This window comes from Hyperoodon ampullatus, assembly GCF_949752795.1.
Source record: "Hyperoodon ampullatus genome assembly, chromosome: 8".
Taxonomy (NCBI): Eukaryota; Metazoa; Chordata; class Mammalia; order Artiodactyla; family Ziphiidae; genus Hyperoodon; species Hyperoodon ampullatus.
The window spans coordinates 68899341-68921987 of NC_136921.1; the positions used below are offsets into that span (position 1 = coordinate 68899341).

Below are 22647 nucleotides of genomic sequence, written 5' to 3' on the forward strand. Positions count from 1 at the left end.
TTCATTCTGAACCCAACCACATTTTCCTCACCACACCCATCCATCCTGTCCATTCTTTTTTTTTTTAAGATGGTCCTGCTTTTTATTTATTTATTTATTTGACCGCGCTGTGTGGCTTGTGGGATCTTAGTTCCCTGACCAGGGATTAAATCTGGGGCCATGGCAGGGAAAGCTCTGAGTACTAACCACTGGACTGCTAGGGAACTCCCATCCTGTCCACTCTTATTCTTCAAAGATTATAACATTTATCCGTGCTACTGTCTGCAGAAAAGGCACCCAGTGTTTTTGTTAAGTTCATATTAATCCAATGCTTTAAATCACAGTATTGAAGTATCCCTAACTTGGTATATCTAAGTTGGGTGGCTGAAATTCCTGCAAGAGTAGTCGCCTTAGGACTGAGAGAAACTAGATCCCATGTGGCCTTGTTTCATGCAGGAAACATCTGAAATCAATTATTCTCTTTTTTCAAAAGTAATACTGTGAATTAAACTATGACCATCCAGAGGCTCTGTAATAATGAATGCACCAATGGGGATGGTGCTTCAGGTAGGTGAATTCACACAATTCTAAATAATTTAAATAAAATTACTGGAAAAGGGAGGTGGAAAATTACTACCATGATAGCAATACTATTGTGATAGGATACTGAGCACCGTCACTCACTTCAGAGTTCCTGTGTTTAATAAATCTGAGTCCATTCAGCAATGGAAAATGAAGAGTGACAGAAGAGAATGACCATGGTTACTGTAATGTTAGAGGATGCAAGACTGTGGAGGAGACACACTCCCCTCTAGCAGAGAGAGAGATCAATGTCATTTTACACTCACAGAAAAATTACAGAGCTCAAAGAACCAGGGTCAGCCTTTGGTAACACAAACCAGCTTGTAGCTAAGTAGGATTAAAGGATTACATTTCATTTATATATTCAATTGTCTGCCTATCTGCTTTTCTCACCATGCATTACGTAGCTCTTGTGACCATAGTACTGGGGCAATTTGAACTTTGCGCTTCTTAAAATGTACTATTTTCAACCCCTCTGAAAAGGAAAAGGGCACCAATACCTGGTAGAAGCAAAATGAAATCCAACACTATAGTGTACAGAAGGCTATGCCAAATGCAAATTCAGGCTGGTCATATAAAAATACATATATGAAAGGGCTTATGGGTTCTAGTCTCACAAACCCCTTTTCTGTCTGCATCCCAACTTTTCTTTTGTGAATCCAGAGCAGGCAATGAAGGAAAGTTCCTCCCTCTTCCAGAGTAGAACTATTCAGTAGCCCATCCTCCCAGCTCATCTTTCTGTCTGTGGCAGATTAAAAATGGCCACAAGTTCTTTGACACTCCCTGCATAGAGACGGAGGGTTTATGTCCCCTCTCCTTGAATCTGAGCAGCCTCTACGTTCCCTTGTCTAGCAGAAGGCTGTGGAAGTGATACTGAGCCAATATCCAAGCCCAGTATCTAAGTTAAAGGGAGTGGAATACTTGCTTTTGGAGCCCTGGGAGCTGCCATGTAAGAAGCTCATATTCCTGTTGGAAAGATCTCGTGGAAGAGCCCTGAGACCACGCAGAGAGGGAGAGGAGCTGGCTGAGCCCAGCCTTCCAACCATTCCTGCTAAGGGACCAGGTCAGCCACCAGCTGAGTACCACCAAGTGGTTGTCATTTGAAGTCACTAAGTTTTGGGGTAGTTCGTTGCACAGAAATAGGTAACCAGAACCTTGTCCTAGAACAAGGATGGCAACTTTGGTGGGCTGGCTACATTGGGCCTGCCTCCTGCTTCTATAAACAAAATTTGACTGGAACACTTGTATTTGCTTACATACTGTGTGTGGCTGCTTTCCTACTACCAAGGCAGAGTTATGTAGTTTTGTGAAGAAGACCACATGGCCCACAAAGCCTAAAATATTTACTATATGGCTCTTTACTGAAAAAGTTTGCTGACCCCACTCTTAGAAGAAGCCTCACCCATGAAACCCATGATTCTCTCTACAGGAAAATACATATAGCCCATCTGTTTCCATTCACTCTCTAAAGTCTTGCTAGATGAGGAGACAGAGATCTTACGCTGGCTTTGCCCAAGGTGCATGACCTTTGGAAAGCCAGTTCACCTCTCTTGGTTTCAGTCCCCTCATTTGTCTTTGTTTGTTTGTTTGTTTTTGCGGTCAGTCCCCTCATTTGTAACATGATCAGTCTTTCCTTAGAGCTGTGCCATGAAACACTAAAATGGTGCTATAGTCAAAATTCAGGGGAAGCATTGTACACGATCTATCCTAATGGAGATATAAAATGCTCGTTAGCACATTAAGGCTCTTGTAAAGAAACCAGTCTACGTTTGTTTACTTAGGTGTTTTCTCAAACATTTTTGGTACCAAAGTGCTTTCCACCTGTTGACATTGCATATGGAAACTGTAGTGGGAAGAACACACTCCAGGAAATACTACACAGGGTGCTTTTCAAGTTCCCTTTTTGCTTCAATAGTCCCTGAGTTCATTTTTCTGGCTATAGAGAGTCAACTTTTTTCAGTACTCTTTTAGACTTCCCTTTCTAAAGACTGCCGCCTTTAATTTCTTAGCAATGTGAGATTCCACCAGTGTAATTTGCTGACTTTTCAGATTGGAGACTCAGTGGCCAATTTAGCAAGCTGCAAATTCTCCTAGAGGAACTAAAATGACACAGTGATCACTCGTCTTTGGATGAAAATGATAATTATGGTCTTGAAGTAGGGTAGGGACAAATGCAGATACATTTTGAGACTACTACTGGTTTTTACAGTCTAAAGATTTTTTTCGTGAACGCCAAAATAGAGTGTACAATTCCTTCTTAGCATTACAAATGCTATTCAAACAATATTAAATGAACATGTTTAATAATGTAAAGAGTGTTTAGAAATTTTTTTTTTTTGCGGTACGCGGGCCTCTCACTGCTGTGGCCTCTCCCATTGCGGAGCACAGGCTCCAGACGCGCAGGCTCAGCGGCCATGGCTCACGGGCCCAGCCCCTCCATGGCATGTGGGATCTTCCCGGACCGGGGCATGAACCCGTGTCCCCTGCATCGGCAGGCGGACTCTCAACCACTGTGCCACCCGGGAAGCCCAGAAAATATTAAATACAAGGTAACCTTGCTTATCCAGACTGCTTGTTTAGAATTCCAGGTTATCGAACCAATTATATAAAACAAGGAAGTGTTTACCCTGCTGAAATAATGACAGGGTAAAGCTGCCTTCTCAGTGCATGAGGCTGTTGGAGTTTCCTGACACGAGGACACATCCTAAGGCAGCTCACAGTATTATGTGCATTTAAGTGCACGTATCTTTTCTTGGTTCCAGCTATTTCAGATGTAACATGTACTGTATACATACTCAACTATCAATGGTCTCAGCAGCTAAAATACATCAATTTTAATAAGATACAAGTTATTTTCTCTAGTAATTATTAGGAATAAATGTTAATAAACTCATTCTCATAAAAAGATCAAATTAAGAAGGAACAAGTTCAATTCACCTGAAATGCATCTCAAGGAATCACTTACTGAGACTTCTTATAACACTATTAACCAAAACTTGTGTAGATATTCATCTAAACCAGTGGTTCTCAACCAGGAGTGACGTTTTTCCCTAAGGGGCATTTGACAATGTCTAAAGATATTTTCGGTTGCCACAATTTGGGGTTTGTTACTGGCCAGAGGTGCTGCTAAAATCCTACAATGTACAGGACAGCTCCCTATAATAAAAAATTATCCGAACTACAATGTCAATTGTGGAGAAACCCTGATCTAAATTTCTCTTTTAATCTAAAAGAGATTTATAAAGTAGTATCTGCAAGGATATTTATGACCTAACAAATTGTTTGCCAAGAGTTGACTCAACCAATGGAAACTTTTTAGACTATCTGCTCCTTGAAGGCAGGAACGTGCCTTTGTCTCTCCAGCACCTAGCAAGGTAACAGGCCTAAAGCTTAAATAATGTTTGCTGAGTGTATTTTAGTTCTCGCCAAGAAGGTTGATTGTAGGTGAGCTATACAGAATTGAAATGACTAAATATTTGAGTTTGTCTGGTTTAACCATATGGAGACATGGATATCACATCTTCAGACGTGCCCACATGTCATTCTGTGAAACATCTTAATCATGTTTTGAAACAATAAGCATATTACTTGACTTGATATATCTTCTGCTTATGTTTATACTCTCCTTTTCCCTGGGCTCTAAAACCCTCATGATTTCAATAACACGTCTGTGCTGATCACTTCCAAAATCTAGATAGAATCAGAGTGTCAGAGTTGGGAAGGGATGTTAGCTACCATAGCCTTCAGCCTTCACCAGAGGAGATTCCTTCCACGACACCTGACATCAGGTCCTAGAGCCCACTCCACCCCCATCCCTGCCACCAACTGAACGCAATTAGAGACAAGCTCTCTACTTAGAAAGCCGTCCCATTCTTCTCAGCATTTGCATTTGAGCAGATATGTGAAATGCCTTCCTCCTGTTGGGTGAGTCTGATCACCGTGTCAAATGAAATTACACAGGCCTAACTGCCCTCAAGTCCCCCCAGATCTGCTTCCCCATATTCCCACAGATCTTAGCTCCATGTCTGGGGCCTCACAGAACCAGTGCTGCCCTCACAGTGTGGATCTCTACATAACTGAACTCAGACACGGCCAATGAGATCTGAGCTATAAATCCGTGTTTTTCCTTTTGTACCTTCCCTCTTCATTTTCCGCCATTTAAGCAGGTGGCAGGGTCTGTGCTTCCTTGTCTGGTGGGGGAGGGAGGTGTCTGTGGCAGGAAATTGCCAGCTCTCCATTTCCCCTTCTGGATTTTGTGTCCCCAAAGCCTAAATTGGTTGGAAACATTTTGTGCTAACTGCCTCTGGAAACAAAAGAAGGTGAGGATGCTTTTAGATACAACAAAAGCAGAGCGTTCCTTTAACAGTAACAAGAGGAGGGGGAAAAGGAAGTACCTCCACTCTCCCAGACAGAGAAGAGAAGGGAGCTCTCTTGCCAATGTCCCAGAGAGGAGGGGCTATGTGTCTCCCAGCCTTGCCAAAGACCCCCTGTTCCCGATAAGGTCTGATGCAGCACAGCCTCCATCCTTAAGGACCATGTGGATTTGGCCAATGAATAGGTTGTCTGCATTGGAACTCTCCCCCTCACTCCCTCAACTTCCTGCCAGCCCCACCCTTTGCCTTTGTTCTGCCCTGGATTAGGGTAAAGGCAGCTGCAAGCGTGGCTAAACATCCTGCCTGCCCAGTGGGCTAAGGGGTCAAAGTAGGAAATGAGCTATTTCTTGCACATCGAAGTTGGCGGCCAGAGATCCATCTATACTACACGGCTATGTGTACTAGTGGAGCAGTACGGTGGACAGAGCTTTGCTGGAGTCAGACAAACGGGTTGAATCTCGGGGCCCACTTATTTTTTTTTAATTTTTATATTGGAGCACAGTTGATTAACAATTAATTGTGACCTCCAACAAATTTCTTAGTGGGGACTTAGCTTTCTCCTGTAGGAAGTAAGGATAGTATTATCTACTGTGGCGGTCATAGAGGTGCATGCCAAGACTTCCCCTGGAGTGAGAACCTGCTGTGCTGAGTGCAGTCAGCAGACAGCCTTGGGCTGCTGCGCCTTCAGGATCCACCAGGGCATTCAAGCAAGGACCTGCTCTCCCCAGGCTGCTCCCAGCCACCGCCTGAGCACAGCACGTAGACTAGAGCCTGAATGTTTCTGCCCAACATGAGGCTCCTCTAGTGCTCTGGCGAGTCCCCAGCTCCGAGTGGGAGATTTTCTCAAGGCTACATCACAGTCTGAGGCTCCTCCTACCCACTTTTTCCTTCCCCTTTTCCTTTCACAGAGTCAGAACTACATCAGGTCTGAAAGCTGTACCTTCCAGTTCTGTCCCTGTTCCCTTTTTCCTCTCATAGGCATTTTCCCTCATAAATCTGTACTTCGAATTCCACTTAAGTCTCTGCTTCCCAGAAGACCCAAACTGACATAACTACCCCTAGAAAACTGTTCTAAAAATTGGAAACAATAGCCTAGTTCCTGTCTTTTGGTAGCTGCTAAAAAAAGGTTAGCTTCCTTCAACTGGGACACATTAGAGTCAGGGACTGGGTAATACATTCTCCTATATTCGCTCAGTGCTTTAATCATACATTCCATTGTGTAAGTGGACTTCAATAGTCAGCAATGTGTCTGTCTAACTACAGTTAGACTTAACATAGGACTCCAGACTCCGGGCTATCCAAATTACCTGTGTGTGAATAGGTGGGTTCGATTGGGGAGAAAATTGGCTTCAGAGCCAGATAGATCTAAATCTAATCCTAATTTGCTGTGTGACCTTAAGGAAATCCCTTAACCTCTCTGTCTTCAGTCACCTCAACTATATAATGGGGATAATACTGCCCTACCTTACTAAGTAACTGTGAGGGTTAGAGATAGTAACTGTAAGGGTTAGAGATGATCTATATAAAGCACCTAGCACAGTGTCTGGCCCATTGTAAGCATCTAATAAGAGAATGCATTGCCTGTACATCCTTATTCTTACCATGTACTCTTATTGCCTGTACCTCCTTTCATTCATTTGATATTTATTGTGGGCCTAGTATGATAGGAACTTGAGACACAACAGTGAACCAGACAGGCACAGATCCTTGCAGAGCCTGACAGGTAGGCATGGCACAGCGCAAAGTACATCCAGTAATTATAACAGAAACACTTAGATGGTGCTTATTATATGCTAGGTACTGTTCTAAGAGCTCTATTACACATTCACTCATTGAGATTTTACACCAAACCAACGAGGTAGGTATTTGCTCAAGATTACATAACTAGGGATGTAATCCCTAGTGTAGATTAGTATGGATTTGAACCCAGGCAGTCTGGATCCAGAGTCTGTACTCTTAAGAGCTATGCTGTGTTGCTTCTCTGAACATTTGAATTGAATTTTATGATTCCACAGAGCATGAATGATCCTTACATAAGCATATAACAAAGTCTAGTGAATTAAATCAGTAGGAAAAACAGTTATTTCCTTCAGAGAAACACAGGCACAGAAATAGTAAGTCAGCCGAGCAGGTGTAGACATTGGTGACCCACATGGTAGCAGTTACCACCCCTACACCCCCACCTCCTCACCATTTGCTCAGCTTCAAACTCAGCAGCTGTTTTCTGGCAATGGCATTAGAAGAAAAGTTGCTCTAATATGGTTTTTCATCTTACTTAACCCTGACCTTTTCATCTGCTATAACCACAGGGCTCTTCTAGTTCTAATAAATTCTCAATTTTCAATGTCATAATCTATTATGCCTCTAGGAACTTTCTGTCAGAAAAGTTAAAGGAGTCAAATCAGTATGTTTTATTTGTTGTTTTCTTTTCATAAAACTGTCCACATGACTGCATTAAATAGTTTGCTGACTGTTTGCAAGGCAATCAAGGTGGCAGTAAGGACAGCAGACCCTGGACACGAAGTTCATTTCTTATTACGTGGCAGACACCACACAGCTCTGGATGCCTGGGTAAGCCAACATGACAGCAGCAGTTTGTTCCAAGAAATCCTTTAGATATATGACAACATACCATCATCATGACCGTTCTAGAATAAAAATTACAATGCTAATATGATAAAAACAAAACCTACCAACCTCTCCTAACTAGCCAAGAATGATTAAGACCAAAAAAATGATTGTACTTACAGGGGGACATTGTGCAAGTTTATCAGCTGCCACCAGTTGAACATTTAAGTGTTTACTTTGGGACTTTCCTCTAGATTTAATCAACCGCTGTAAAACCTGATAGAAGAAGACATGAATCTGAGATACTGTCAATGAGTTGAAAGAAAACCAAATAAATCCAGACCTTTTTTCATAGTCTATTTAGCCTGAGAATTAATAGGGAGGAAATATAATATGACAAGTCATATATATATATATATATATATATATATATATAAAATCTCTGTAATGACATCAGCCACTTACACTGGCTTTCAGTTATAGTGGATTTGACATGTTCATCCTATTCTCGCTCCATGTGAGGTCTTGGTGGGATCTGGAGTTCCCACCCTAGATTTTACCCAGAGATTTCAGAGAAAGCCCTGCAAAAGTGGAGGCACTGATCTGTACCAGGTCGTTTATGTCCAAATTTAGTTCAGTAATATTTTGGTTCACTATCTCAATGTCAGATAAATATAAGAGTTACATATATTTGACACTTTGTGTCACTGATAATTAAGGCATTCCAGTCTAATCTTACATTAAAGGACAATTTTATGATCGAAATCTAGGTAGAACATTTGTACTGGTGTATTGCTACGTATAAACCAGGGATATACCTATGTCTTTTGGGCACTGCTGTAACTGCATTTTTCCATATACTCATCTTTCCCGTAATTTTTTTTTTTTTTTTTGTGGTATGTGGGCCTCTCACCGTTGTGGCCTCTCCCGTTGCGGAGCACAGGCTCCGGATGCGCAGGCTCAGCGGCCATGGCTCACGGGGCTAGCCGCTCCGTGGCATGTGGGATCTTCCTGGACCGGGGCACAAACCTATGTCCCCTGCATCGGCAGGCGGACTCTCAACCACTGCACCACCAGGGAAGCCCTCCCTTAATATTTTTTTTAGCTGAAGTAAGACCCTTCCCCCCAACTACTACTAATCTATGAGGCTCAATGATATCTCAGCACACATATCCACAGGAGTCCCCGTTCCTGCACTTATGGACCCCACGGTGACTGGGGCGAGAGGGGTTGAAATCTGTTCCACTGCAGTGAAGGGTGCTTGAATCCCCTTCAGTTCTGGGTCAGAGACTCCAAGTGCTCAAGGCATTTTCAATCCATTTTAATGATTCCCCAAAGGTCCTGGTTTGGTCAGGATTCCCAAGCTCATCCTGCACAGAACCCGTGCCTGTAGAGATGGAAGGCTGAGAAGCTCAGAAGCATTGGGAAGGGCACATTCTCTACCTGTGAGAGGAGACCCCTGTTCTGGTTGGAAGTTGAATTGGCATTTAAGCAAGAAAATGCACTCCTAGGGCCACTGAAAAGAAACTGATTGTTAAGGTAGTACCTCCCAAGGGTATCCATTTCATATTAACTTTTTAGAACATCATCACTTTTTAAAATTTAATTAATTATTTATTGGCCACACCACGTGGCATGAGGGATTTTAGTTCCCTGAACAGTGATTGAACCCATGCCCCCTGCAGTGGAAGCATGGAGTCCCAACCACTGGACCACCAGGGAATTCCCCATCATCACTTTTTTTTTTCAAATTTCGATATTTATTTTTAAAAGCAATCTCATTGTACTCTTTGTTTTTATAAATGCGTAATCTATTTTTTAAATTTTATTTATTTATTTTTAATTTTTATTGGAGTATAGTTGATTTACAATGTTCTGTTAGTTTCAGGTGTACAGCAAAGTGAATCTGTTATACATATACATACATCCACTCTTTTTTGGATTTTTTTCCCATATAGGCCATTACAGAGTATTGAGTAGAGTTCCCTATGCTATACAGTAGGTCCTTACTAGTTACCTATTTTATATATAGTAGTGCGTATCTGTCAATCCCAATCTTCCAATTTATCCCTCCCCCCACTACCACCCTGGCCCATCATCACTTTTTAAAATTAAAGAACACCGAAGTCAAAAGGGACCACTTTGAGGCTGTCTCACTTTTTTTTTTATCTCCCCCATTGGCATAAAGATACATGGCAGATATGCCATTGTGCTCAACCACAGAATAACTATACTCCTTGAAGAACCCAACCTAAGCACAAATGTAAGGGTCTATAAATCATAGTTTCCATGAGAGATTTTATACAGTGATGTTTGACTTATGTGATAATTATATATGTACTTCTTTTTTTCTTAACATCTTTATTGGAGTATAATTGCTTTACATATATATGTACTTCTTGAACTATGTACTTTCTCAACTGGGGCGAGAATATAGGTGATACAAGAATCAATATTACCTAAGAGATTTACCAAGATAGAGCCTAAAGTCTCTGAAAAGCCAGACTTTACTTTTCCTCACCTTAGTTCTTTTTGTTTTTATTTTACTCTTGCATAACTGCCCAGTTTGGGAACCACAATAGACAATGAGCTTCTTGAAGGAATAAACTATTCTTTATGTGCTATCTCGAAATTTCTAGAACCTGTACAGAACAGGTGAATTAAAAACTGCTCAATAAAAGGGTCTCAACAAGACATTCTCCTTGCCCACTAACAAAAATGCACAGAGCAAAAAATATTTCAGAAGAAACAAGCTTCTAACCCTTAAGACAGAAATGAGCTGATTACCTTTGGAGATGAGACTTTTACATGAACAATAATTGGTGCTAAGGAAGTCTTTATAAGTTGTGCTGGGTGATTGATGGTGTCTGCATCAAGAACAACCAGTTGCAAAGATCTTGCCAACTCAAAGATTCTTTCAATTTCACTTTGTACTTCCGCTAAAAGGAGAAATAACAAATAACAGGTCATGGTATTTTTATTAATTAGTTCCTATATTTAAAAAATAGTACCTCTTTCAGATGTTAGCCTACATTGCAAAACAGAACATTTTGAATTTTCATAGTCCTATCTAACTTAAGATCTTTTCTAAAGAGAGATGGGTTGAGTTTTACATAAAACCAAACAGTTGGTGGAAAAAATTGAGAAGGCTCTCTTGATTTGCTTCTTATGCTCACCCTAATATTTAGCTATTTACATAGCTATGTTGGTTTTGATTGTGGTTTTGTTCTAAAGAACTTTTATTTTAGCTATAGAAGTTGCAACTACATTTTAGAAAGCAATCGAAATACATGTGCAGAGCAACATCATATGGAAAGCAAATTACGCTGAAATACGCCTACCAATCAACAACTTGCATATTAATATTTTATGGATATGTTTTATAACATCTCACAACTGATCTATTTGACTGATATGCACAATTTTGTATCCCTGTTAAATGTTCTGGATCTACTCTTACAGCTAGCATATTGCTAAATCTTCATTCAAGTGTTAGGGCCAGTGTACTTGTTCTAAGGCATAATTATCTTCAGTATTAAAATAAAAAAAACAAAAAACAACCTAAGATCAATTATATTAAAGTGCCACAATGCACTTAAATGCAAATCTGCTTGGCTTGCTGTAATAGCCAACTGACCTGAATCTGTGCACGAATCTGGTCAAACGAAAAATCTAGTTATTTTCAATGTCAAAAGCAATCCAGCTATTTTTTAAGCAAAACTTAAGTAGGTTATCTATAAAAACATAATATGGCTTTCTGAAATATAAAAAGCTTTTTAATATATATTTTTATAAATCACCTGATTTATTGATCATGTCCACAGTCTGAATTAGTCTATTTAATTTTCAGAGAGACGATCTTGTTTGCTTTTTGCTTATTTTCATTTTTCGCTATAGGCATGACCTACCAATGTTGTAATCTTATCCAAATTACACAGAGTAGACGAAGCTACCTAATTTAAATTATTTCAAAGATGGCCTAGGCAAAAGTTGATGTTGCTCTAAATATCCTCATTGAAAAGGGTTTGTACCAGAATCCCGTGATTTGTTTTGCTTATTCAGTATAAATTCAAATTCATGTTACCCACCAAAAATTCTCCCTTCCATAACCAGACAGATTGACAGGGTGTGTGGAATCATGAATGCTCAAAACTATCATGTAACTCTATTTTCTAGGGCTTTGCTAATAGCATAAAATTCTTATTTCCCACAAAATCACTGATGTTTAATGCATGATCTGTATAAGAAGTATGAATTTAAAGAGTCATTAGAACCCAGTAGAGGCTGTTCAGTTCAACTTCTGACTCTCAACATGTTCTCTGGTTTCCCTCCTATAATGGGTTGAACTGTATCATCCCCAAATTCATATGTTGAAGTCTTAACCCCTCAGTGCCTCAGAATGTAACCTTATTTTTGAGACATCGTCTTTACAGAGATCAAGTTAAAATGAAGTCATTAGGGTGGGCATTACTCCTATGTGACTGGTGTCTTTATAAAAAGGGGAAATTTGGAGACAGGCACACACACAGGAGAACACCACGTGAAGATGGATGCAGAGATTGGGGTGATGCTTCTACAAGACAGAAATGCCAAAGATTGCCAGCAAACCACCAGAAACTAGCAGAGAGGCATGGAACACCTTCCTCACAGCCCTCAGAAGGAAACAACCCTGTGGATACCTCGATCTCAGACCTCTAGCCTCCAGAACTCTGAGACAATAAATTTCTATTGTTCGAGTAAAAAAAAAAAAGGCAACATATCTATCATTTTTCATATTATCCAATACCAATAGCCTGAAAGATTTCATGTTGCTCTGAAAGGTGACTAGTTTTCAATATATTAATGTAAAGAATCTGGACAATTTGGCTTATTTGCAAAATTCTGAAATATTTTCTACATTTATTAGTAACAATAACCTACTTGTCCCTTTTCTCTCATGTCAGAAACAGAAAGATATTTTTAATGAGAGAAGTTTGGAAAGTAAAGTTTATTTTTATTGTAGTAAGTTTCATTTTTTTTTTCTTTTTTCATTAAACTGCCACTGGTTTAAAGTAACTCCTGGCCAGGACTGTACTAGAACAAGGCTATCTTGCTTTAAACTTCAAATCTGAATACAATATTTTCTGAAGTAGCAAAAAGGCAGTGACGCAAAGTAGCAAAAAGGCAGTGACGCAAAGTAGACTGTCCCGGTACAAAGAACCCATGAGACACTCTGAGTCTCTGTGTAAATAGTTCAGAGACACCTGGGCCTTATTTACTTTGCACCAGCCATGAGGCAAGTGTGGTGTTTTTTGGGAGTTTTTTTGGCCACGCCACGCAGCCTAAGGGATCTTAGTTCCTGGACCAGGGGTTGAACCCGGGCCTGGCAGTGAAAGTGCAGTGAAAGCACCAAGGGCAGGCACACCTACAGCTTAACCAAAACAAAACTTGGGCAATGGATATCAACAGAGAGGTACTCGGGCAGAGCAGGCCAGGAGGCTGCAGAGGTCCACCCTATATACTGGAGTGGGTCCAATATTTGGATAATATGTATATGGAATACAATAAATAAATTATACGTGTGAGAAAGACATATTTATCTACACAGCTCAGTTTCTTTAAAGAAAAACTTTAACCAAACACAACAATCTTGACTACCCAGGAGGATTCCAATCAAAGCTTTATCATGATCTTATTCCAGACAAATGAACTCTGAGAAGTCATGGACCATGAAGCTGGAGGGACCTCAGTGAACACTTCTATAACTTGACCACAACTGGTCTGGACCCACCTCTCCCCAGCATCTCTGTCACCTGTGACCTTTCTCTTATATCCAAAGGCTTAAACTACTTCAATGGCTCCCTGTGGCCCAAAGCAACATTTTCCAAAGGCAGTACCCTGGATCACTAATCTCATGAGATAGCCTAGGCAAAGAAGGAGATTTTTGCAAGGGAGATATCACATGCTATAATAGTTTCTCTTGCAATTTCAAATGTACATTACCCTCTTTATCTTAATGCCTCTAAGAAGTGTTGCAGTGAAGAAATCTGACAGCTATCTAATCCGTAAGTTTCAAATTTATTTGACTGCGGAAAACATACTATTAGTGTCCTTTAAAATCAACGTTTTGTGGAATCTATTTTGGGGTCTCTCTAGCAAGGCATACTAGAGCCTTAACATACTGGCCTCGATCTGTTTTTTCAGTCTCTTCTGTTGCTCTCAAATCATGCCCCCTACTTCCTTTTTCTAAATATGCTCTGCACAAAACAACTTGTTTCTCAACCACACAGTGTTTATATGTCAATGCCTTTGTACATTCTTGACTGCCCTAAGAACCAGCTCAAAAAGAACTTCTGTGAAGTCTTCTCAGACACCTCTTACTCCCTACCCTTCTTTCTTTATACTTTTAGTACTTTGATCATAATTCCATCATCACACAGTACTTTAACCATCACTCCCCTTTTTCTGTTTGCCTGTGGCTAAGGTACTTGGCCTTATTTACGTCTGTACTTCCTAAATCTGGTACAATGCATGGCAGTAACAAGTGTTCAAGAAACATTTGATGAAAGAATCTATACATGTGCATTAACAAGCAGACAAATGGGCATAAGTGGCTCACATAGTGGTTATTATAATAGGCTGCCATTAAATTATCTCCAGTGGTTGTGGGAGTTATGACTTTACAGAGTAAAAAGGAAAACCAGTGAACTGATATCTACCTTGTTTCTTCCTCAATATTTACACCAACCCCACTGCACCCACTCCACTGACTCTGACAACAGGTGACTACATAGGTGATATGGAATGACCTCACAGAATGCCCATAAAACTCTAGGCTGGTGCAAGATGGCTGAAAAAGTCAGGCAACCTAGCTTATGTTTTTAAGTGTCCTTTAGCCTCTCATTATACGTCAGAGGAAGGAATGGTTAAGAGTCAAAGGCACTGTGAGGAGTGGAAAGGAGGGTGGAAGACAGGAGAACAGAGAACAGATGCTTATTTGAGAAACCTTCAATCTAATTTGGTATCCTTGTCACCCATGATATACTACTTTAGTCAGCTACCTAATCTGATTCATCATCATCAACTCTGCCATCATCACCACTGAAGGTCAAAATACTGTGCCTTTAAGAGTGTTTCACTCTGTCTGTGGAAGGCTCTAAATACAGAACTAAAGAAGGAACCACCGATGTCTGGGATCCTGCTCTCACAAACGCTGACAACTGTCCCATTTGGTAGGTTCAGCATTCTTTCAAAAAGCAGCCATCCAACAAACATTTATTGAGCAATTACCATGTGCCAATCCCAGGCCAGGAATAGAGACAACACTCGTCTTTCCACCTGCACAATTCTTGGCATAGCCTTCAATGGACACTTGATGGGATATATGGGCATGCAATCTATCTTAGAAACCCTAATTTTAGAAAAAGTTTTCTATCACCTACAGAGCTCATTTAAGTAGTTTTTTTAAAAAATGTAGTGGCATAGAAAAACCCTGTCTTTCCTACTCTGCCCATGAGGAAGAGGGCAGTAAAGCAAGTTGCCCTCAGAATGTGAATGCAAAAGAGAGTTATAAGGGAACTACACCACTCTGGGCCACCATAGAAACCACAAACAGGCTTTTGAGATGAGTGATATGATTCTCCTGCAGCCTGGACCCACTTCTGTGGTTGGTGAATCCATCCTCCACAGCCTTGCTCCTGCATGTCTTGACGGAACTAATCACATATAGTGCTTTTTCTTCTCCATCGTGGTGAATTTCAGGATGCTTTCTGATTGGTGCACCAGGAAAGACATGTTTAAACTCCCTGAATGGTATTAATGGTGGTTGCTACTTCCACTTAAGGATGTGACTACTCTGGGCACCAGCTGGCAGCAGAAACCACACTGAGAACATCATTATCTAGCTTCCTTCTAAGGATCTGGGAAAGGTGGACATCTCATTTCCTTTCATGTCAGCTGTGACTTAGGTATGACAGATATCATTAGCCTCACTGAGAACCTCAGGCAAAGCAGGGATGAGTGGTTTCGTGTGTTGAGGCAGTAACAGAGGAGGACAACCTGTTGAGGATTCTTCCTACCAGACTACTAACTAGCTAAGTGACTGGAGCTGAGAAAGAGGAGTCTCAGGCTACTGCAGGACTCTGCTCCCCGCTTTTCCATGGCTAGGCTTCTTGTCAGTTAATCAGCGCTTCCCCCTTCAGAATGGGGAAAATGGGCAAATTGGAAAGACATTCACAAATGCAACATGTGTCACCCCGGTCTGAGAGCGCAGTACCACATTTGAACATCTTACCTAAGCTGGACCGAGTGTTTGAGCGTTCAATTATTGCTCTCTTGCTGGGATTATTTAGGACAGACCTCTTAGCAAGAGAAATGTCAGCTGTCACTCTTGTTATTGATATCCTATGAATAGGAACACAGAACAGAACAAGCCAGTAAAAATGTCGTGGGGCTCTCCAAGAGATTTATAACCACAGTACTTAATAACCGCCTCACATACTATACTGCAACCACAGTGCAATAAACATTGGCCACAAGTATTTTTAAATAGGATTTGGCTAGCATTAAAATACAGGCAGAGCAGAATGGAGGAAGGTTTTGGCTATGTAACAAAAAAAAGACTCCAGGAAAAATGCAGCTCTTCCTCCACTATTGTCTGCCTTGCCGAATTCTCCTTATAATGCACACCATACCAGGAGGGAATCAAAACATATGAATAAACCATGCTCTTTCTAGGAAGCAGCAATACAATTTCCCCACAATTCACAGTTGATTTGCTCTTGAACAAGACTTTCAGGAACTGCAAATGCTCTGCCCAGGTGCATCAATGCTGCTGGTCAAAGTGGGAAATCCTCTTCATTTCAATCATCAAAGACAATCAGCGTGTTGCATTCCTGATGCTCAACAGTTAACTCATGGTACATGAAGCATTTCGCCACAGGCCCAAAGGAATGTTTCATTTCTAAGAATATGAAAAATATGATTTCTTTTCTGCAGGCACAAGGATCCTTCAGCATATTTGCATATTGCTTTGAATGCATATTGTGGGCAGTAATAAGACACTATTGCTGAAGGCAATATAAGGATTGTTCCAGAATTTCCATAAGTTAGAAAGTGTCCTGCAGTCATGCAAGATAAGAATAAAACCAAGACACTGCAAATGAATGGAGACAGGGGTCTATCTGTATATGATGAGAATCTCTGGAATTTATAATTTTAAAATTCTTTATTTTAAGCTGGGATTGCTCAACTTCAGATTATGATCTACCTGCAGAATGCAAAGAATGCCTCGCTAAGCCAGCTACTGCCATCACGGGCCCTTCTTCATTCTTATCTCCAAAACTTGGCAGAGTTCCAGGAAGGAGACAAGAAGGGTCCCACCCCTTCCCTTTTATACTCACTGCACTCAGTCTCCCCCACTTTCAAACGCCTCTAGCTGGTGGAGCAGGGAAGAGGGTAGAGTTATCAACAATTATTGAGTCATATGTCATCTCACACCTATTTGGGGACAACACTGTCAGAACTCTCAGGAGACTCTTCACCTGACTTCAGGGACCTGAATCCTTGGGGAGACTTTAAAATAGTCCTTTTCATAAATGGTTGGAAATGATTTCTTTAAAGCAACAGGCTGTGCAAAAGTTCTGGTGCTCTTTTAAAGCAAAGTGCTCCTTGTTTGCACTGTTGTATATATAAGCTATAGATGGTCAGGAAGTTTAAAATTGTTTAACTTCTTAGAATTTTTTAGGCTCTAATAAATTATTCGAGGCATCTTCAAATTGTCTTCTGAAGAAATCAAGAATTTTGTGAAATACGTCTCGGGCCACTGAGAATGTTAAATGGGGGCTGAGTAGGCCAGGAGGGCCCCAGCTTTCTGACCCTCAATGCCAGGCAAACACCCCTGCATTTATGTTTTCTAAACAGAGGGCTTATCTATGATTTCATCGTAAGAACTTGTTCAACTGCTAAAAGATATTGGAAAACACTGGTCTGTACAACTTCTTCATTTTTAAAAATTAATTAATTAATTAATTAATGTTTGGCTGCGTTGCGTCTTTGTTGCTGCACGTGGGCTTTCTCTAGTTGCGGCGAGCAGGGGCTACTCTTTGTTGTGGTGCGCAGGCTTCTCATTGCAGTGGCTTCTCTTGTTGTGGAACACGGGCTCTAGGTGTGCAGGCTTCAGTAGTTGTGTCTCGCAGGCTCTAGAGCACAGGCTCAGTAGTTGTGGCGCATGGGCTTAGTTGCTCCATGACATGTGGGATCTTCCCGGGCCAGGGCTCGAACCCGTGTCCCCTGCATTGGCAGGCTGATTCTTAACCACTGCACCAGCAGGGAAGTCCCACTTCTTCATTTTATCAAGAAGAAAAGTGAGACACAGAGAGGAAGTTACACATGGTTATTTAGAGTCTAAGAAGGTCTAAAGCACAGGCCCCCAAGCACCAGGCCAGTACTTAGTCACCTGACTCATAATTCTCTTGCAGTTTGTTTTCTTCTCCAGCAACCCTGAATCTCCTGATACTAGCCACATCAGCAAGTGCAGATCTTGGCCACACGCTGAGAGATGGTCAAGATCTAAATCAGGTTAAAGTCAGTGAAGCCCACATCTGAGTCTCCATTACTCAGTTGGCTGCTGCCCTTGAGGCATGAAATCTCATAGGTAGTCTTTGCGGTCATAGCTTCTTTTACCTACAGAAGAGGATTTGCTTATTTTTGAGTTTCTGGGTTTTTTGTTTGTAGTTTTAAGAATGGAGCTGCTGGTTAGAAACATACAGTTAATTTCCAGAGCAATTCAAATATATGACTGGAGACAAGTGGGCTGGTTTAGGGCCAGAATTCAACCTTCTAGAATAATGATTTTTAGAGGGCCCAAAGAGTCTATTCTGCTTCGGTGAAAATCAAATTTGCTAGTTCTGTACTAGCCAAATAGTGATGCTTGGTTCTTAAAACTTGAAAGGATTATCAACAGATGTGCACTCTTATTTTTTCTGGGTTTTAACACACTTTTACCAAGCCATTTTCAGACACATCCAAAGTTTTACCAAAAAAACAAAACAATAACACACATACACAAAAACGGAAAAAAAAAAAACTGCTTCATGTATTCACAAACCAGGAAAAGGTGTGGACAATAAAAGGTTCTTTTTCTTCTTTTATTGGTCAATAAAATAGCAGCTAACTTGTTAATATAGGTTATTTCTTAATAAAAATACACATTATGAAACAGCCCAGGAGAAGACAGACACAGCTCCAGAAACCCTCTAATAAGACAAAGGAGTTTTTATTTTCCATGAAAGATGCTTACTATTATCAAACTCAGACACCAAATCCAAACTTTTTTGTTGTTTAAAAGGCTCCCCAGCAATGTAATTACATTCATCATTAAATGCTAGTCTATTTACTTTTTTTTTTTTTTACTTAAAGTTATACCCTTTCTATTTCTTTTCTTGCTATACTCACATCCTCTAGTGTCTTTCAGTATTTCTATGTATCTTATTTGATATACATCTCTAAAAAGTTCCCTTGGAAACTTTTTTGTGATGTGGTGTCAGTAATTACTAGCCCGGGGATAGATAAAAGACTAACAGAAGTGCAGTTCCCCAGCAGACTGGGTATATATCTCTAAATCTAGTAAATCTGAACCCTAATTGTTGCTTATTTCTGGTTTGGAATTCATTATTTCTGCAGTCCATCATGTGCTATGCGTATTAGTTTTCTGTGATTTTTCTATGGAAAGACATTACTCTTAGGTGAGACACACTCATTCAACAATAATTAGTATTTCCATGTTGATAATGGAACAGCTAAAGATCCTTCTATACTCTATCCTTGCCACATCTAATATGCAACCCTGTTAGTATATTAGTTTTTATTAAAACTCTTAGACTTCCTTCACAAAGGAAAAACATTCCAAAGATCAGACAGCACAGTGTCAGGAGAACAGGAATGGAAGGCATATGTAGACCTCGGTACTCTTCCTGGGTCTTCCTCTTGGCTGGTTGTGTGACCATGGTCAAGTCATGTCATCTTTTGAGCATCAGTATCATAATAAAGTGGGCATAGTGGCTTTGTTGAATTATCTCACAGGATTGTTATTAGGAGCAAACCAGGTAATATATAAAAGTGCTTTCTTAAATAATTATTCATAGTGTCCTATGTTGATAGGCACATATATAATGTATACAAGGTAGTTGTTGGAGATTTGAGACTTGAAGGAGACAGTTTCTTAATATTCTATCCTCAAAAGTTAGCAGTCTACTCTTGCCTTCCAAGATGGCCCACACTCTGTCTATGGTGTGTGTATCTCCCTGAACAAACCTTCTTTCACTTTACTATGTCTTGCTCTTGAATTCTTGCCTGCACAAAGCCAAGAACCCACACTTGACGGCCATCCCAAGGACTCAGACATGACTTGGGATGTGACCATCCTCTCGCACCCCACTCTCTTTCCTGCAACGTCTTTTCTGGCACCCAATGCGGGGCCTCAAAGGCCATAATCTCGATCCGCCTACTGGGCTACAGCTGCCCTCTGAAGGGTGGCTGGGACTTATCCTGAGCCATGTAGATTCAAGTAGCCCGTTAAGTGGCAGCTGACGTCGCCTGCAGGATCTGGCAGAGACCAGTTCTCTGGCCGTGAAGAAGCGCACTGAGGCCAAGGCTTTTCCCCCTCAGTCTTTCTCATTCTCCTATTGCTCTATCTCTTTGGACTTGATAAGATCCACCCAGAGGACCACCAAACATCCAAATTAAGATTGCGCGGCAAGTAATTGACAAATTGGTTGGGTCTAAAGAACTCCTGCCAGGGGGCTTATCTGGTGGCACAGTGGTTGAGAATCTGCCTGCCAATGCAGGGGACACGGGTTCGAGCCCTGGTCTGGGAGGATCCCACATGCCACGGAGCAGCTAGGCCCGTGAGCCACAACTACTGAGCCTGCGCGTCTGGAGCCTGTGTTCCGCAACAGGAAAGGCCACGATAGTGAGAGGCCCGCGCACCGCGATGAAGAGTGGCCCCCGCTTGCCGCAACTAGAGAAAGCCCTCCCAGAGAAACGAAGAACCAGCACAGCAAAAATAAAAAAAATAAAAAGAACTCTTGCCAGGTGAAAAAAAAAAAAAAAAAGTTAGCAGTCTATGGGCTTCCCTTGTGGCGCAGTGGTTGAGAGTCCGCCTGCCGATGCAGGGGACATGTGTTTGTGCCCCGGTCCGGGAAGATCCCACATGCTGCGGAGCGGCTAGGCCCGTGAGCCATGGCCGCTGAGCCTGCGTGTCCGGAGCCTGTAGGCCACAACAGTGAGAGGCCCGCGTACCGTAAAAAAAAAAAAAAAAAAGTTAGCAGTCTACCATGAACTCTCCCATTCTTGGAGTCTGTGAAATTTATATATACTTTGAGGATGGGAGAATAAGGTCAGACATGTTGCAATCAAAATCTGCTAATTTAAAAAATCATATTTGGCATTAAAGTGTTCAATTAATTATCTCTAGTGCTTGAATGTCCACTGATGAGTCTGCATTTGAATAGAGAGTAGGAGGAGGAGATAATAAGAGGATGATATTGGTTATGAAACAGAAGGCACTGTATTGTTCTTTTCCATTTGTTGACTGCAAATCTTCCATGTCTTGGCTGCTTTGTGATAGCATCAGCTGTTGCCGTTTCCTTTTATAAATAAATATTACTTCTTTGAGTCTCCCTAAATTATATTCTTAGCCTCCTTTCTTCAAATTCTTTCTCAAACTTTTTTTTTTTTTAAGCATTCCTTGGCTAATAGATTCAGATCCTATTTGTATGTTCATTTATGATTTGGGGCCATAATCATGTCAGTTACAAAGTGTCCTATAACTGCCATAGAGCTGATCTGATCCAGTTGTCAAAAAGCCTAAAGTTACAACTTTGTTGGGATTTGAAATGTTAGCATAGGTCAACAAATTGCAATTGGTTTGACTGCTTGCTGTTCAGCCTATGAATGGTAGATTCAACCAGCTGAACAAACCTCATCTGAAAGGATGATCCCCGTTGAATGTTTGTGGTGTTAAATGAAGAGAGAAAGGCTCCATGCCATTGTGCATCGACTGTGTCCCTGCCAGGCTGGTGCCACTGTAGCAGCTCATTAGGCTCACTTAGTTTATGACCTGTGCATAGGAATTGTCACTATGTGTGGAGATCCACATGTACAGGGGTTCCCTCAGGAAGTATTTAGTATTTTGCTTTCCATTTTTCTTACATAGAGTCTAGTTAGGCCCTACAATAGCAATAAAATTGTAAAATAAGTAAGTAGCTTTAAACTGATACAAATAATTTCTAAGGTATCATAAAAAAAATAAGCATATGATTCTGTAATAGTCAATGTTGGATTTTAATCCAATTTGTTGAATTATTTTTTAGCCAAGATCTGAAAAACAGCATTGAAGAAGCAAGCCTTTTAGCCGTGTTTTTTTGTTTGTTTGTTTGTTTGCTTTTTTGGCTCTTTCTGAAAAAGAAAAGACTTTATCCTATTTTGTCTAACCTACTGCATTCATAGCCAGTGAAACACTGTGTAGGTTTCCATTAGAACATATTGTTTATGTTGTATTGCTGTGCAAAAGCCCACTGTGTAATGGTTCTCTTGGCTGGTTTCAATTAAAGACTATTTGTTGTTTTCTCTCCTTTTATTAATTGGTAAACATAACACAGCAGATTGTCATGGCTCAGAATGTAAGGATATTCCCCACACAGCAGACATGTCAGAGTCATTGTGCATCCACATTGCACATTTCTTCTTCCTTACCAAAGTCTATATATACTCAACCAATGAATTCATTATCATTTTTCTGCTGCACTGGCCTCTTCTAATTTGAAAGTAAATCCACTCTCCTACTCCCACTTTTAATACCTAGCTTTCTCCAACTCTGCCACACATCAGATCTCTCTAGGGCTGAGTCTCTTTCTCCAGCTATTACTTTTGCTGCTGCTGTATTCTTCCTCATATCTCCAGACCCTCTGCTGTGCCATCAGACCCCATGGAACACTTGGCATTGAAATTTTAATTCTATTTCTACTAAAACCAACTTCAATAGTGTGTACAAGTGTTTGGTGAATCAGGTAGCTCTAGCTGGTAAATCTCTGCTCTTACAATTAAATGCGTTTCCTCTTTCTGGGTCTGAAGATTGAGGAAGAACCTCAGATTCTTCATTCTTTTT

General features: G+C 40.8%; 1 protein-coding gene across 3 annotated transcripts in view; it reads right to left on the reverse strand.

The window, feature by feature from the left end:
• The window catches only part of CACNB4 (calcium voltage-gated channel auxiliary subunit beta 4), a gene marked incomplete at its 5' end in the record, with an annotated part of 273102 nt that overhangs the window by 8060 nt on the left and 242395 nt on the right, over positions 1–22647 (reverse strand). For all 3 annotated transcript variants that reach the window (XM_079710302.1, XM_079710303.1, XM_079710304.1), the window contains 3 exons: positions 7683–7778; positions 10290–10441; positions 15775–15884. In XM_079710302.1, coding sequence (XP_079566428.1) covers positions 7683–7778; positions 10290–10441; positions 15775–15884 — 358 coding nt within the window. The remainder of the gene's footprint in view (positions 1–7682; positions 7779–10289; positions 10442–15774; positions 15885–22647) is intronic.